The 18509-nt window shown below is 30.6% G+C and overlaps 2 protein-coding genes across 2 annotated transcripts; both read right to left on the bottom strand.

Moving 5' to 3' along the window:
- Positions 1-12396: 12396 nt before the first annotated feature.
- On the bottom strand, positions 12397-14784 carry LOC149518608 (uncharacterized). The gene is made up of 6 exons (XM_089761607.1): positions 14684-14784; positions 13386-13417; positions 13101-13294; positions 12813-12947; positions 12568-12690; positions 12397-12414 (listed from the first exon to the last, which is right to left on the bottom strand). The coding sequence occupies exons 1-6, from the start codon at positions 14782-14784 to the stop codon at positions 12397-12399; spliced, it is 603 nt and encodes a 200-aa protein (XP_089617733.1).
- A 683-nt stretch (positions 14785-15467) lies between these two features.
- Positions 15468-17318, bottom strand: LOC111285816 (uncharacterized). Its single transcript, XM_022875424.2, has 4 exons — positions 17005-17318; positions 16804-16935; positions 16469-16718; positions 15468-15711 (listed from the first exon to the last, which is right to left on the bottom strand). The coding sequence occupies exons 1-4, from the start codon at positions 17230-17232 to the stop codon at positions 15704-15706; spliced, it is 618 nt and encodes a 205-aa protein (XP_022731159.1). The 5' UTR covers positions 17233-17318; the 3' UTR covers positions 15468-15703.
- Between the last annotated feature and the right edge of the window lie 1191 nt (positions 17319-18509).

Raw genomic sequence — 18509 nt, 5'->3', positions numbered from 1 at the left:
TCTGCGTCATATATTTATTAGGGTTTGCCTTTGCAGATTTTTTTTTTCTTTAAAAGCTTTTCGATTCTGATATAAAGCTAAGCTGTCCAATATCTCTGCAATCTCCTTCTTCTTCATGGCGTCTTCTCCACCTTCAGCAAAGGAAGAGCAATGACCGACGGACAAGACACAGCAGTTAGAGAAAGATGACGTTTTCCACATACCCTATTATATGTGACAGAGAAACCCACTATAAGTTGCTTGACGATTTCAGTGTGTCTGGTGAAGAGTGCGATGATAGCGATTGGGAAGCACAAGCTGACCAAGGAAGAAGAAAAGTTATATCTGGATGCTGTTAAATCTACTGATGTAAAAACCCTTGTTTAGTTTTTGCATTTCCTTAATCTCTTTCACTCCAGTGTATGAAAATTTCATGCTAATCTATATATTTTTTTCATCTTTTCTATTTTGTGGGTTGTGATTGAAGGGTTTCGATGTTCCTCCATTTCCTTATGTTTCTTGCAGCGGTATGATTACACCCATGACCATGGACGACTACACCCTAGAATATCTCTTCCCTTTTTCTGTAGCAGCCATCAAAGTTTACAACGAGGAAAAAGTAAGATTGGCTTCTCTTCCTATCTTCGTGTTTTATTTTTGCATTAGTTTTGGGGTATTTTTTTGCTAACATTCTTAATCTCCTTCTATAAATGTTTTTAGGGGACCAAGTATGAGGTAGTGCAAGTGGAAAAGGCAATGCGGCAGGCTGCTGGTGGTCTCAACCACTACATAACTTTTCAGGCCAAAATTGGTACTGCTTATGGTTGTGATGATACTACAAAAACCTCTGAAGCATTGGTGTTAATGGGTACTCCAAAAAGGAAAGTAGATGACGCAACCGAAATCATCTTTTGTCGGGAGAAGGGTACCAAAAGAGGTATAATGATTTTCATTTGTTGTTATATATATATAGAATCATAAATTATGCATCAAGTTTCAATTTGTTTCGCTGGTTAATTAGGCATCTTCATACTTGTAAATGATGTGTCTGTTCTGTTTGATGCACAGAATTTAAGCAATTTTCAAACGCATGCTCTATTCTATGTTCATTTTTATTGCAGATATATATATGTGTGTGTGTGTGTGTGTGTGTGTTTGTGTGTCATTCTATATTTCTGAGTACTTTGTTTTTCAGTCGTTAAAACAGGTGAGTTTGACTTCAACATATGTCCATATATGTCATTAATGTTATGTCTTTTGAATAAATAGAATTGGCGCAAGCTTTTCTTATAATTTTCTTCTTGTGCACTGCTTACTTCAGCTAATATTATGCATAATAGACTTGAAACATAAGTTTAGCTTTGTTTTATCAATGTTTTGGTGCTTTCCTCTTGATATTTAGTGTTGAAATATTTGCAGCAGAAGAGAAAGTCGAAAATGAAGATGAAGAAGATGATGATGAAGAAGAAGAAGCAGAAGAAGAAGTGGAAGGTAAGACTTTGGATGGATTTGTGGGCAAGTGAATAAAGTGATTTAATTATATTTGTGTTTTTTGGCGTGCATACTTGATGGAATTTTGCTCTTGTTCAAGAAGAATATTAAAACTATGTTGCTTTTGAATTGGAGTGTAGGTAAATTGAACCCGGCCCTTAGTATGTTTATGCTAGATGATCTCGTCTTAAACTATCTGTCAAATATTTCATTAGTTGTTTATTATATGTTTAGCTGGGGAAATATCTGTTAGTTATTGATAGCTCATAGAACGAATGTTTATGGCTTTATGCCATGCTCTTTTTCACTGCCTTCTTCTAACAAGCTTCAAATTCAATAATCTAATTACTTGATGGTCGTTGAGTGTAGATGAGGCCGACCAACCCCTGTATAATGGTAATTCAGGTTGATAACATCGTGATTTATGAAAGCTTTTGGATCATTTTGTTTGTCAACTTTTAGGTCTTACTTGGTCATCAACCAGCTCTCAACATTAATTGATTTCTTGCTTCTAAATATAGACCAAGTATTGTTGCACTTAGATACCACTGGGGGTTCAAACTTCAAACCTCTCAAAGCCTTTCCATATTCAGGTTGTGTGGCAAAATCTAATTGAAGGTGCTCAGTGCTAAGTGCTCACCGGTCACCACCACAACCAAAATTTGCATGCTACTGCTGCAAGCTGGCTGTGCAAGTTTTCAATTTACAACCCTTTCTATTTTTTTTCACGTAAACTTAATTAATTTCAAAACCAATGTAAGCAAAAATTTTCTTTCTCAAATCTTAACAATTGCGTAATATTCAATTGAATCTAGAGGCTAAAGGTTCTTTTCGAATTAACACAATTTAAACTTAAATTATTTTTATCTAGTACGCCAAAATCGCCTAAATAATATGTTCTAATGGCTTTTTGATACAGTCTATGCATTAGACATAACGGATTTTGTACATGAAGAACATATTAATAAGAAAACTTGTTAATTAATTAAAGAATTAGATTGTAACCTGTGTCATGCATGGAATAATTTCATTCATTTCATGTGTATTTACATATGCATATGAAATAAATGTTTATGGCTTGGTGGAAGGGGATTGAGGAAAGTTCTAAGCAAGGTCAGGATACTGTTTGAATTGTGAATTGTATGCAGTTGTAATGCTCATTTTATGGTGGATGTTGGTTAAATTATGGGTATTGGGAACATTATGTCCATACATGTACTCCCCATAAAAATGAACTTGACTTGGAAAAAAAAAAAGCTAACCCAAGTGAAAAATACCTAGTAATAATGCAAGAAAATGCTGTCCACGTTCAACATAGTTGGTTCGAAATTCGACTTTCCATGTGTTAGAGAGCCGTGATTTTCAAAGTAACCCTTTTCACAGCAATGCCATGTATGATTAGTCCATCTTTCAGTGCCCCTCTCAAGCTCAATACACTACTTCTATCCCTTTCTCCTAGTCAGTACGTAGCCCATTAAATATTCATCACGCAGTCCAACTTCCAGCAATTTTTCTATTAATATTTTTTTAAAACAAATATTTTACTATAAAATAATATTCATATCACATAGATGAGCATATAACTTACAATATTTATATTATAATTACTTAATCATAATTTAAAATTATATGGGGTTTAAAAAAAACTTTATATAGAATCTTTATTTATAAGTGATGAATTTAAAAGTAATTATTTATTGTGATTAGATAATTGTAAAAGTATAATAAAAAATTTATAAGTGAAATGCATCCATTACATGTTTTCGCAATACTAAATTCTTCAATAAATAATATATATGTGTGTGAGAAAAATATAAGAAGCATATATTTACATATGTCAACAATGATATTTAAATTAAAAAGTATAATTAATGTATTGTTTTTTAATTGAAAAAGAACAATGTATTAATATGTTAATGGTGATATTTAAATTAAAAAGCATAATTAATGTATTGTTTTTTAATTGAAAGAGAACAATGTATTAAATTATAAATGATTCTTTAAAATAGGTAAGTTTAATTAAATAGGGTTTCTTTTAATTAATAAATAAATTATTGAATGATAACGAAACAATCCTATTTTGCAAATGTGGAATGAGCGATGGTTTTATCGATTGGTATTTTTATATAAATATATAAGCCACACAGCATGATGTGTATATGATCATTGCTTTTGCACAAACTGTAGATTCACAAACCAGAAGAATTAATTGGTAAAAAGACATATATATATATATATATATCATAATTTGCATAGTTTTTATATATTTATATTATTTAATAAAGATATTTAATTTAAATTGTATTAAAGTTAAGTATATTTATTTTTAATTAATTAAATTTATAAATAATTAAATTTGATTCATAATTAATTAATAGTAAATATGAATTTAAATTTAAACTTTTAAATGACACAAAATATAAAGCACATTTATCTATAATTAATTGAGTTTAAGAATATAGAAATTTTTAAATTTCTAAATTCATGAATAATTAAAATATAAGTTAATGTGAAATTAAATATTATTAAGTAAACTTTGATGACATATAAAATAACTGACATAGCAATTAAAAAATCTAAACGTGACAAAAATGAAACTGATATTATAATATCCATATGTAAAAAAAAAAAAACAAGTTGAAACTATACGTGCGTTAGATAAGCGAGACACAGACTTGCTTATTTACATAAAAATCAAATATAAAAAAATATAAAATAAAAAAAATTTTATGTCTTTTCAAATTTTAAAAAAAAAATTGAGAAGTTACAGAAACTTTAGAAAAACTAGCTACATAACTTTTTAAAATTATTCTTTAAAAAAAAAAAGAAAAAAGAACAACATGCTTATCATAATGAATGTGCCAAATTTTAATTTATTATATATATATATATATATATATATTATCTATATCAGTATTGAAATAAAAGCTCTTACTATGTCCAATTTGTTTTCCTTTCCAATTTTATCAAAAAATCAACAATTATACAGTGTTATTTACAATATTAAATATAATCTCAATTACCTATAATTATGGTGTAGAAAGTTTTGAATTTATACGAAAATTTAATTAATTCACAGCTGAAATGATTGTTATTTTCGCAATAAAAACTAGAATAAAATGATCAAAAAGTTGATATTATAAAATATTAAGCCCATATAACTCTTTTGTAATATCAAACTAAGCAACTGTAATGTGTAATATAAAATCTCAATAACACTAATAACAAAGGATATTAAGTCTCAAACATATGGTTCATTTCTGGTTTTTCTCCTCATCAAATATAGGATAAGCGATTCGTGTAAGCAAAAACTTTGCATCTACCGTAGTATCTCTGCAAACCCGTCCAAATCCCTCTACTCCCCAATCAGATCCCCAAGAATTCATAACCAACCAATAATTTTTTGCATCCGCACCCTGTCCCTCTGTACCATAACCAACAATAATGATTGCATGCAAAGGAGGTGGCTCGTCAGTTTCCTTTTCTGGACCTTCATAGATTTCCTTCCATGGTAAGAAACAACAACAAGAAAAATTAGAGACAATCATGTAGTGATGTTAAAAAAAATGTAAATCTAATTATTTAAAAGCATTTGAAAAATATAAAACAATCTAAAATTACTTACATCTTTTAGATATATAAATTCCTGATATGCTTCAATCACGGCAGCAACGGGTCGACGTGCAACTTTCATGAGAATCTGGCTCCTATCCTCACCAACTATAGTACGCTAATTCTCGATCTTCACACGCACAGTTGGCTGAAAAAAACAATAAAAAAAAACGTTGATACAATATTACAATTCATATATTTGTTTTGAATAAAAACAAAAACACATTGATGCTTACGGTAATGGAGCTAGCACGACATTTTCCCCAACTTTTCACGTAGGGATAATCAATTTCCCCATAAACCTCATTTTTCTTCAACCATTCAAGTGCTTTTACAACACTATACTTATAGCAGTCTCGTCTACCTTCAAGTTCGTCTGAATTTTCTTGAATACAATCTACTAACATTTGTGGTGATAGAAGAGACGGAGCCTTGTTAAATTTGAGGGACCAAACAGATTCTAATAGAGAAACTGTTGTCATGGCCCAACAAGATTCTGTTAAAAAAAAAATACTATCATATATGCAAATATAAAAACGTATTGAATTATGTAAAATAAAAAAATAATTGCAAATTTGAACTTACGCATTTTTCCTTGATTTCTCAAGTGCAGTATCCTTTTCTTCCTCCAATCCACGTGTACCGGATAACCATTAGGAATGAGAATCGGTTCTGCCTTTTCTATATCTAACGGCATGATCTACAAAATTGAACCCAGGAAATGAGTAAAAAAAAAAAAAAAAAGATAAAGGAGCAAAACAGAAAAAAAATCAAGATTCTAAGATGCAGGTGAGTTTTAGTAATTTTTTCTCCCTTCTACGTTTTCATTTTCACATTATAATTTTTCTTTTAAGTCAAATAAATTTCATTAATATGCAAAAGCAGATAGAGCAAGCCACATCACTGGCAATAATAAAATGCACATAGATGGTTCCATTACAATATGATAGTTATTCAAAAGAAATCCTCCAATATACAAAACCATCAAAAACACAAAGTTTTTTTTTTTTTCCCTCAATCTGATTTTATTAATGAAAGCATTTCCAGAAACATAAAGGTCTATCAATACACAAGTCATAAACATAAAACCATTAACGATATTCTACTCGCCAATCCACAAACAAATCGGCACTGTCCAAACCCCACCGGATGCGATCAATAAACCCCTACTCTTGGCTTATGTACACTGACGATACCCACCATACTCCACCCAAGCTCAACCAAACTCAATTCACCCTCTATAGCTTTAACCCACGTCAAATAAGCTCTCGATTTAATAAGAAAGAACACCTCATCCACTTCCCATTTTCCCCTTTCGAAAACCAATTCATTTCTAGCTATTCATGAGGACCAAAGAACAGTCTCACCATCAGAAAGCCATCTTCATTTTAATAAACCAGCCAAAAGATATTCAATAAATTGGCCAAGTCCTAAAAACCAAACAAGCTTTTCAAACTTCACCAAATAACAGAAGGATAGCATTAAGAAACTTTGCAAGTAAATACGAACCATTCCCTTTAAACCACTAAGATTCCACCTGATTAAGCTTCTACGTACCAAAACCCAAATAATGAACTTCTCCATCAATCTCATCAAAGAAAACCCTAGAAATTCTTCTGTTACATAAAGTATAGCTGTCCAAAAAAATTTCACCTCACCATAAACTCTTGCACATAGAAACAGAAAGAGTAATGAAAACATAAACTCTTGCAAACGGGTACAGAGAGAAATGAAAATGGAGAAGATGAGAAATTACCAGAGACGAAGAAACGCTGAAATGAGGAGGACGCTCGTGACCTTCTTGAAAATACTAAATCAGCTGCACTAGTCTTTCTCCTAGAGGGGTAAGTATAAATAAAATAATAAAACGGTTGCTATACCCGTATTTCTGTTAACAGGATGAGTTTTAGCTTTTTTACTTTTTAAAATTTATTTACTGTTTACTAATTACTTGTGGAGTTTACCGGTTTCTAAATTCTTTTCCTTATTTCATTTTTTAATGACAATGAACGTTTAAGTTATTACTTTTCTTACGCCATTTAGCTAATAAATTAAAATATAATGTTATCAGTACCAAAAACTTAACTAAATTATATTATCATATGCCCACACACATATATATTTTTTTAGCAGCTCTTCCCCCTATTATACTCGTACGCGTGGGACGGACAGTTTTGTTTTGTAACTGTGTTACATGCCAAATGTCCTTTAACCCATTGGCTTTTTGTACTACTCAATATCAACGACCCGGTTATTCCAACAATCATCTAAATATTGGTCCTGCATCTTCATTTTTCTATTTAGCATTTTAACTTTTATTTTAAAGAATTGTATAGGCATCATCTAAAGTAAAATATTGGGCTAATTAAAACACTCGATCTCAGGTAAATCAAAATTTGAGCTTTGCATTTCTTGTTTGAAAAAATTAAAAAAATAAAAAATAAAAGAGAGGGGCCGTTTTGCGTTGTTTTTAAATATTGACTAATTTACCATTCTCAAAAGAGAAAGTCCACTTTTCATTTTTAGTATGTGATTGTTTTATTATCATTCAATAATTTATTTATTAATTAAAAGAAACCCTATTCAATTAAACATACCCATTACAAAGAATCGTAAATAATTTAATACATTGTTATTTTTCAATTAAAAAACAATGCATTAATTTAAATATGGCCATTGATATATGTAAATATATTCTTCTTACATTTTCCTTCTATATATATATATAATTGCGAAAATATGTAAAGAATGCATTGCATATATAATTTTTTTATTATATTCTTACAATTATTCAATTACAATAAATAATTATGTATAAATTTATAAAGGTCCTATATAAAATTTGTGTAAACCTCATATAATTTTAAATTATGATTAAGTAATTATAATATAATAATTGTAAGTCATATATTGTCTATGTGAAATGAATATTATTTTACAGTAAAATAATTGTTTTAAAAAAATATTTATAGAAAGATTGCTAGAAGTTGTCTATGTCACCAACTCTCTTTTCTTCTGTGAAATTTAACTGTTTATAGCGGTCTCGAATCAATGATAGCTGTGCAAACTCACTGGTTGTATCATATCAACTTTTCATAAAATATCAAACAGCTGACTAAGAGGTGTCTTAATATCTGTCACTTTTCTTTTCAGATAGCATTTATGTTCATTACTCAGGGCATTCACATTATGGTTAGGCAAATGATTACCACTAACATTTGGTAAAGTTACCCCTCCTGTATCAAAACTAATCATTCCATCCTTGATCAGTAATTGCACTTTGTGTTTCAAGGTAGTACAATTTTTAATAAAGTAACTAGTGATCCCATAGTGATAGTCACAAAAGGCTGTGGGATCATATCACTTAAGGTAAGGTGGTTTAAGTGGCTTTAATTTATTAGAAGCAATCGGATGATTGTTGTAAAGCTCATGATATAACTCTGTATAGGTCATAGGGATTGGATCAAATACAGGCTTTTCACGAGTGGTTCATTGCTCCCGAGAACCTCCTATTGGGCTGGCTGGACAAGTTTGAGGTCTTGAGATAGGTTGAGTGTTAGGATTGTATGTGGCATTTTGAGGTCTGAAGGAAGGTTGATATGTTTGGCGGTAGGATGGCTGTGGGATGGGTTGGTATGGATAAAGAGAGGTGTAATTCACATCAGGATAATATGAGGGGTATCCTTGTGATGGGTAAGGTTGATAACCCCTAAATTGTTGTCAATCAAAGCTCACAGCTTTAGCTTCAGTCTTTTTTTTTTTCGGGATCTCTTTAGTAGATGCTTCACCTTCTTCTAGCTTATCATTCTTGATGACACTCTTAATAATTTCTTTCAAAATTATCATATTAGTAAAATTTTTTGTTGCATTCCTTATCTTTTTTTCATAATAAGAAGATTTTAAAGTGCTAAGAAATAACACTGTAATCTCTTTCTCAGTTAGATGGGGTTGTACTTGAGAAGCTACGTCCTTCTATCTCTGGGCATATTCTTTAAAAGACTCATTTACCTTTTTTTTTTTCAGGTTCTATAAAGACAAACGATCAGGAGCCAGATCCATAATAAACCGATATTGATTAATGAAATTATTAGTCATATCACTCTAAGAACGAATATGGGTTCTGTCCAGCTAGACATACCACATGACAGTAGAGCATATAAGGCTATTTTAAAAAACGTCTATTAATAGTTTTTCATTATAGGCATGGGCTGTCATCTTCTGACAATACATGGTAATATGAGTTTTTAGGTATTTCGTACCATCATATTTCTCAAATTTTGATACTTTAAATTTTAGTGAAATGACTATATTTGGGACTACGCACAGCCTAGCAGCATCAACAGAACCATAAAATTCAATCTTTTTTATGACCCGTAATTTTTGTTTAAGCATACTAATCTTTGAATCTTCTTGAGACTCCATCACTTTTACTTTTTTTTTTCTCTTTCTTTTTCGAGTCATTTAGATCAGGAACTTGAATCGGTTCTATTACCATTTTAGTAAAGACAGAATTTACATAGCTATGATAATGTCATGGATTCGAGGCTGATGGTATTTTAGGGTATACAGGATATGTGAACTGTTGTGATGGAATATCCTGTGTGGGTTGGGCTTGTTATGGACCAAAACTTGAAGAATACAAAAGATCGACCATTTTTTGTGATGGAGGGCCTTCTTGGCTTGTATTTTCTTCTATTTTTTTTTCCATGTTTAGCTTATTGAGGGCATCTAGAGTTTTTTTCAACTCATTCTTAATATTTTCTCATGTTTTTTTCAGCTTTTCAAATCTGTGAGAGTTTTTTTGCTCCATTTATCTGGTTCTAGCTTTTGTGTTATATCGATAGATAAGGTTTTTGCTAGATGAAGCTATCCTTGAACCTTGAATACCGTATCTTAGAATTATTAAATTTATACGACTATCTCATGGTTACTTTGTTAAGTGTAATGAGTGAGAATGCAATAAATGAAAATACAGGTATGCAAAGAATATTTGCCTTAAGACGATGCTAAAAAATTTCATTTATTCCAAAGAACTTTTATTTACATTGAGTTATCATCTTAGAGTTATAACCATAAAGTCATTTGATCTGCTCATACTAGGCCTTTGCTTCATCGATGAAGTTTAATAGAAGTTACCCATTTTCTCCTACTAGGGCCACCTCTTGTTTTAATACCTCTGCTTCTTCTACCATCTCTCTTGCCTTGCATACCCCTTTAGAAATTTGGGTCGTTAGGTGCTCAATGTACTTTTATCTTCTTAAGTTATCTATTTTATCATACCAGACTTGGTATGATAACTCTCTATGCTCTCTAACCAATGCAGCAATATGATCTTCTTGTTCATTCAACTTTTATCTCAACCTGCTTAGGTAGCTATTCAACATGTTATTCTTTATCTGTACTTGGGTACTTTCTTCTTTCAATTCAGCATATTCCTGTTTCAATCTTGCATTCTCTTCAGTCAGCTTAACAATTGTTATCTCTTTGGCCCTTTCTCTCACACATAACCTTTTATGTTCTTGGTGTAGCTCTGCTAGGTTTTCAACAGCTGTATCACATTCTCTAGCAATCTTGCAAACTCTGGCTTCATGTCTTTCAGCTCTATCTTTCCACTAATCTTTTTCTTCTCGAAGCTTCTGGATTTTTTGCTTTAACTTATCCTTTTCAAACTTAAATTCTTTTATCACAAGCTCTAATTCTGATGGTGTCTCTTCAAGCTTTCCTCCTATTGGCGGTTGAAAGCTTTCATAAGTGAATATCATTTCCTGTCTTCGTCTTGCTCTCCAAAGTAAATACCCTAGAATGACTTTATCAGTGAACGATCTAAGACTCACTCTTCAGGAGTTTTTCCACACTTTAATCATCTCATTCATCCTCTGAAATGCTTTTGACTCATTGTAAGAGAAATTTAACTGATGAATCCATGCCTCATAAGAATGAACTATTCTGCCCCAAACTGCCTTCTCACTAGGAGTGGTGCATAACTTGTTGTTCCTCATAAACCCAAAAGTGAGACCACAATATTATCTCCACATTGATACAACATAAGTTCACGATTCATCCACGGAACCAACCATCTTACTTTGGCACTAGTCAATTTTTGTAGGAAAGCTATCCACTTCTTTTTAGACTTTTGTTCTGACCACTCACTTTCACAGAATTCCTTGATCGAAGTTTGATTGTGGACATAAAGCTTCGAGAAAGCACATTTTCTCCATTCGAAGTGACTTTTCATCCATAAGTATAATAATTGTATACAGCCTATAAAACACCCTCCATTCCGACGACAGTAACTCAAAGATCTGATAGTCTCTGCTAATATTACCATTGAAGGGTTACAACCATTGATCACACTCTCGAAGAAGTCAACCACCGCTATTTCAATAAAACCCAAAACTTTTAGAAATATCACCATTTCGTATATAGCTAAGATGAATACATCTAACCCACGTTCTTCGTTGGCATGTTGCACTAGAAACTCATGAAAGAACTTTCAAGGTAGGCAAACCTGTTCTTGTTTTTTACTTTGTATGAGAATCCACAACTTCTTTGTCTATCCTCATGAGTCGAGCCAAACCCTTACGAAATCCTGACTTCTAGCAATTTTTCATCACGCAGTCCAACTTCTAGCAATTTTTCTATTAATATATTTTTTTAAAAAATATTTTACTATAAAATAATATTCATATCACATAGATGAGCATATAACTTACAATATTTATATTATAATTACTTAATCATAATTTAAAATTATATGGGGTTTAAAAAAAACTTTATATAGAATCTTTATTTATAAGTGATGAATTTAAACGTAATTATTTATTGTGATTAGATAATTGTAAAAGTATAATAAAAAATTTATAAGTGAAATGCATCCATTACATGTTTTCGCAATACTAAATTCTTCAATAAATAATATATATGTGTGTGAGAAAAATAGAAGAAGCATATATTTACATATGTCAACAATGATATTTAAATTAAAAAGTATAATTAATGTATTGTTTTTTAATTGAAAAAGAACAATGTATTAATATGTTAATGGTGATATTTAAATTAAAAAGCATAATTAATGGATTGTTGTTTAATTGAAAAAAAAACAATGTATTAAATTATAAATGATTCTTTAAAATGGGTAAGTTTAATTGAATAGGGTTTCTTTTAATTAATAAATAAATTATTGAATGATAATGAAACAATCATGTAACGAAAAAGTAACAACTTTCCTATTTTGCAAATGTGGAATGAGCGATGGTTTTATCGATTGGTATTTTTATATTAATATATAAACCATACAACATGATGTGTACATGATCATTGCTTTTGAACAAGCTTTAGATTCACAAACCAGAAGAATTAATTGGTAAAAAGACATATATATATATATATATATCATAATTTGGATAGTTTTCAAACTCAACCATTAGATTAGATAAACTGTATAATACCATAGTAATATAATATTTGTGTAGCATACTAGTAAACCCTAATAACCAACCAATAATTTTTTGCATCCGCACCCTGTCCCTCTGTACCATAACCAACAATAAGGATTGCATGCAAAGGAGGTGGCTCGTCAGTTTCCTTTTCTGGACCTTCATAGATTTCCTTCCATGGTAAGAAATAACAAAAAGAAAAATTAGAGACAATCATGTAGTGATGTTAAAAAAAATGTAAATCTAATTATTTAAAAGCATTTGACAAATATAAAACAATCTAAAATTACTTACATATTTTAGATATATAAATTCCTGATATGCTTCAGTCACGGCAGCAACGGGTCGACGTGCAACTTTCATGAGAATCTGACTCTTATCCTCACCAACTATAGTACGGTAATTCTCGATCTTCACACGCACAGTTGGCTGAAAAAAACAATAAAAAAAACGTTGATACAATATTACAATTCATATATTTGTTTTGAATAAAAACAAAAACACATTGATGCTTACGGTAATGGAGCTAGCACGACATTTTCCCTAACTTTTCACGTAGAGATAATCAATTTCCCCATAAACCTCATTTTTCTTCAACCATTCAAGTGCTTTTACAACACTATGCTGATAGCAGTCTCGTCTACCTTCAAGTTCGTCTGAATTTTCTTGAATACAATCTACTAACATTTGTGGTGATAGAAGAGAAGGAGCCTTGTTAAATTTGAGGGACCAAACAGATTCTAATAGAGAAACTGTTGTCATGGCCCAACAAGATTCTGTTAAAAAAAAAAATACTATCATATATGCAAATATAAAAATGTATTGAATTATGTAAAATAAAAAAAATAATTGCAAATTTGAACTTACGCATTTTTCCTTGATTTCTCAAGTGCAGTATCCTTTATCAATAATAATCAAGTGTATGTTGATCATGATGCAACATAAGATAATATACAGAAATTACAATTTCAAATTTGAATAATAATCAAAGTACAAAGCAAAAGGCCATGGCAATGGGTAACAATCACAAATGTATGTCCACAACAGATTTTGTTTAGACTTCTTGTTGGTCAAGTTTGTTTTTTCTTTTTCAATTTCCTCGCATTTTTTATAACCACCACCACATAAAAATGTTGATTCATAAAATTAAAAATAATATATATGTAGGATTATATGATCTATCACATTCCATGACCAAATTGATGCCAAACTTTTTTTGGTCATTTTTGTTAATCTAAAAACTACTATATGCTTAATCTTCACCCTTTTCTATCAAAGGAAAATAATTATGATGTTTCACTTTTTTTAATTAGTTTATATGATAAGAATTAGCTACTTCATTTTATTTTAACTTATCACCTATCATTTAAATGTAACATTGAACGTTATTTGGTTAAAATCAAATATTGATGAACCAGAAGTTTATTTTACTTATTTTATATAATTATTTTTAAAAAATAATAATTTATATTTAAATTTTAACACTTATAATTTTTTTTTAATTCTTGGACTGCAATAAAAATTGATTAACTTGATTTGGATTGATTTATTTTTGAAAACTACAAAATTAATGATAGTTATATTTATATTATGTAAATATTTAATTATTTTATTTGTACAAGTTTTTTTTCTATATAAGTTTATATTTTAAAAATATATAATTCTCTTCATTTTAAGATTTCATTTGAAAAGTTAATTATATGCTAAAATTCTAACTCTATCAATTTTTTCTCAAAAATCAACACGTGACAGCTCATTCCTTAAGATTTTTCATTTTGTATATTTTTTTGTTGTGTATATATATGTATATATTTTTTTTCTTTTTTTCTAAGATTTTTCATTTTGTATATTTTTTTGTTGTGTGTATATATATGTTCTTTTTTTTCTTTTCTGCCTCATTTTGTGTATTGGTTCAATTTCATAGTCATTTTTATTTATTCATACTTGATTTTTTGCTGTCTCAACCCATAATTTATGAGGTTAAATGGGTGAGATTCATTCTTTAATTAAAGTTTAGAGAGTGATTTTTTTTCATGTTTTAATTTACATTATTAAATAAGAAACCAAATCAGAAATCAAACCGAACCAATTTACATTGTTAATTAAAATTTTTATATTAATGTGTGGACTTGACAATGCGCAAATGCCCAACCGTAAGGATCAACAGACAACCACATTTCACATGAGTGGTTTTAACGGGGCAAATTCCAGATAAAATATTTGGCAAATGGATCCAGTGTGCATGAATAACAGTAATTGCCAGCATTTGTAATTTTGGCTTGAAATTTGGATTGGGTTTTGTACATATGGTGTGTCCTGATTTCTTGAATGCACACGTGGCATTCTCCTCCCCTAAGATTTTGCATTATCGATCAAACTTAATTAACCAACAGAAACTAAATCAGACAATACATGCAAAATCTTTAAATGTTGGTGAAGAATCAAATCCATGACAATGAGAACCGATTTCAAACTTCAAACAACTTAGTTACGCTTGATTTTATTTGTTTACTTTTATATTCTCACTGAATTGGTGACTAAATGATTTTTTTTTTGTCTGATTTATACATTTTATAGGCTGATTTGCGCTAAATCTTCTAGGCCTAGGCTCAAAGGAGGTTCAACTTGATCATCCCAGGCCCAGCCAAAGGACATTTTATGGTCCAGGAAACAGAACAGCAATTCATGCAGAAGATGCTTAAACCAGAAAAAAGCTTTAAGTCTTGTATAAACCAATGGTGCTGGCGCTGACTCAGTAGCAAAACGGTTCTCTCACTTATATGATCCATTGTACAGATAACTAGATATAATACAGACGTAAATTTCATTCTACTAGATATATAGATGTTAATTTCGTATACAGCTCGTCGAGAGCTTTTGGGGCGAAAATGGGCCATGAACACTGTGACAGCAGAATAAAAGTTCCCTAACTCACCTAAAGCTGAGTATAAGAAATTAGGATAATGTGGTTTTCATAGCTAAATCATTAAACATAGAAGCAGCACAAAGTTATATAATCAACAGTACTGTAGTCGGTAAGCGAAAGCGTCGGATGAGTTTAGATCGCTTAACACATAAACATTCTAGATAGAGGTTCAAATTATAAAATAAGAAGCATTAACAAGATGACGTGCTCAACTTCTGGTGCTCTTCTCACCCACCAGCTGAACGCCTCCACAAAATTTTCAAAGATCTACATCAACACAACCAATAAATTAAATTAATTGTGATTGTATATATATGTGAACATGGGCAGCACCCTAAAATAAAAAATTTTCTGACCAATAGAACACACTCACCTGAACTTGCATTTTACTTCCTTATCTAAAACTAAATATAGGGTTAGTCTCTGTCGTTCCACCAAGATCATAAAGAAGTCCTAAACCTTGCCTTTATATTACTACTACTCTACAGCGGTAAAACCTCTAGCTAAAAATGGGTAGCCATTCATTAAGCTCATCAAAAGCCAGCACTTACCCTAGATAACTAGATATCCAAAACCTTAAGTAAAGGTAACCCAATAAACAAAACATGACAGTCATGCAAAATATCAAACAACACACAAGCAATTCTCAACTGCAGACCAACAAACTCCCCAACATGAAAACACAACACACTGTATATGGCAATCACAATTAAGTCATTCGTTAAAAAGTTCACAAATCCTTCATCATAGTAAGTAGTTGCTATTCACGACATATCTATAATTAAGCCAGTAAATGCAAATGATATATCTGTTCATCACAAAACAGATGAAGTGCACAACTGGGTTTAAATTTACGGAGTATTCCTTGTAGATAAGGATCACCAAACATATCCCTTAAACTAGTGTAATGTATGCTAACAATCGGATATTCAAGTAGAATATAAAAGTGATAATTCATCAATAACCAAGTACGGATTTTTTTTTTTTTTTTAAAAGTAATTGCATTAATGAAAAACATTAGTACCTGGCCTGGTACCCTTTAGCCTACAAAAGATCACATCGATTGGTTCATCCTTTTTGTCCTTTGGAATACCGAACAAGACCAAAGCCTCAAAGATTTCAGTTTTATCGCTACTATCATCAGCAGCTTTAGGAGTATCACTGCCATGCTCTGAAGCAATCTTATTCTTGGCATGGAAGGTTATGTAGTACTTAATACCGCGAGCAGCCTGTTGCATGCACTTTTCCACTCGGACTACCTCATAGTTGGTTCCCTGAAAACATTAAAAATATCAGTCAAAATTATATCACCGGAAAAAAGATAAAGAAAACAAGAAAAAAAAAAAAAACCAAACCAACATGTTCTTCATTATATCGGCCGATCCCTGCCACGGAATAACGGAATAGATATTCCGGCCCACCTTTACTCATATTCATGGGCGTAATTAGGTCGTTGTAATAAACCCCAGGAAAAGGAGGAACATCAAATCCCTACAAGGTAAACTTAATAAATATAGAATATATGTATATGAAACTTAAATTTTGCAGAAATAGGCTTACACCACTCTCTTTGAAAGCAGCTGAAAAGGCTTTTTGCTCCGCATCCGTCATCTCACGAAATTCCTCGGCTTCGCAAGTACCGGACTGGCTGCTTTCTTCCTCATCGGTATCTTCGTCAAAATGAGACAGAAAATAATCGTGTTCTTGTTCCTGTTTCTTCTCACTTGATGGTCGCTCCTCCGTAGTTGGTGGTTGCTCCTCCATGGGGAGAGGTGGAACGGAAGCCATGAGAATTGCAGAAGTTGGTTAGATCACGAATGAGACGGAATCCTAACCCTAAAATAACCGAGTCTGAGGGAGGGATAATAAGTAGCACCTGATGTGCGTACAATTTCGAGATTAGATCTTAACCGTCCGCGTAGGAATGGACCCGGTCCCACCATTTTCTTAACGATCGAACCGTCATTGTCATCACATCACGTGTCGTTCATTTTTATTTTTATTTCCTTTTTCTTGTCGGGCAAGTATTTTCTGTTTTCTCTAACAAATTCATTGATTTTTCGACATGAAAGAAATTAGATTTTGACGCACTTATTAGGTGAGTGAAAGGAAAAAAGTAATGAAACTAAAAAAAAAAAAACTAGTCTCACATCCATTGCTGCCGGTTATAGTTTACTTTTATTCTTTAGCGTTTCTGTAGGGAATAATTTATAGGCAATGTAATTTGTGTTATTGAGTGAAGTAAATAATGATTAGCATGATTTGATTTTTATATATTTATATTATTTAATAAAGATATTTAATTTAAATTGTATTAAAGTTAAGTATATTTATTTTTAATTAATTAAATTTATAAATAATTAAATTTGATTCATAATTAATTAATAGTAAATATGAATTTAAATTTAAACTTTTAAATGACACAGAATATAAAGCACATTTATCTATAATTAATTGAGTTTAAGAATATAGAAATTTTTAAATTTCTAAATTCATGAATAATTAAAATATAAGTTAATGTGAAATTAAATATTATTAAGTAAACTTTGATGACATATAAAATAACTGACATAGCAATTAAAAAATCTAAACGTGACAAAAATGAAACTGATATTATAATATCCATATGTAAAAAAAAAAAAACAAGTTGAAACTATACGTGCGTTAGATAAGCGAGACACAGACTTGCTTATTTACATAAAAATCAAATATAAAAAAATATAAAATAAAAAAAATTTTATGTCTTTTCAAATTTTAAAAAAAAAATTGAGAAGTTACAGAAACTTTAGAAAAACTAGCTACATAACTTTTTAAAATTATTCTTTAAAAAAAAAAAGAAAAAAGAACAACATGCTTATCATAATGAATGTGCCAAATTTTAATTTATTATATATATATATATATATATTATCTATATCAGTATTGAAATAAAAGCTCTTACTATGTCCAATTTGTTTTCCTTTCCAATTTTATCAAAAAATCAACAATTATACAGTGTTATTTACAATATTAAATATAATCTCAATTACCTATAATTATGGTGTAGAAAGTTTTGAATTTATACG

Source organism: Durio zibethinus, chromosome 6 (genome assembly GCF_047325235.1).
Source record: "Durio zibethinus cultivar Kanyao isolate XHJ-2024 chromosome 6, ASM4732523v1, whole genome shotgun sequence".
Classification (NCBI taxonomy): Eukaryota; Viridiplantae; Streptophyta; class Magnoliopsida; order Malvales; family Malvaceae; genus Durio; species Durio zibethinus.
The sequence above is the reverse complement of the archived record's forward strand: the minus strand, read 5'-3'. Positions and strand labels throughout refer to the sequence as shown.

Coding starts and splice junctions, on each gene's coding strand:
- LOC149518608 (XM_089761607.1), bottom strand. CDS start 14,784: ATGCTGGCAATTACTGTTATTCATGCACACTGGATCCATTTGCCAAAT. Junction 13,295..13,385: donor GAGAAATCAAGGAAAAATGC/GTAAGTTCAAAT, acceptor TTTTTTTAACAG/AATCTTGTTGGGCCATGACA. Junction 12,691..12,812: donor AATTTATATATCTAAAATAT/GTAAGTAATTTT, acceptor TTACCATGGAAG/GAAATCTATGAAGGTCCAGA.
- LOC111285816 (XM_022875424.2), bottom strand. CDS start 17,232: ATGGCTTCCGTTCCACCTCTCCCCATGGAGGAGCAACCACCAACTACG. Junction 16,936..17,004: donor CTGCTTTCAAAGAGAGTGGT/GTAAGCCTATTT, acceptor TTTACCTTGTAG/GGATTTGATGTTCCTCCTTT. Junction 16,719..16,803: donor GCCGATATAATGAAGAACAT/GTTGGTTTGGTT, acceptor TAATGTTTTCAG/GGAACCAACTATGAGGTAGT.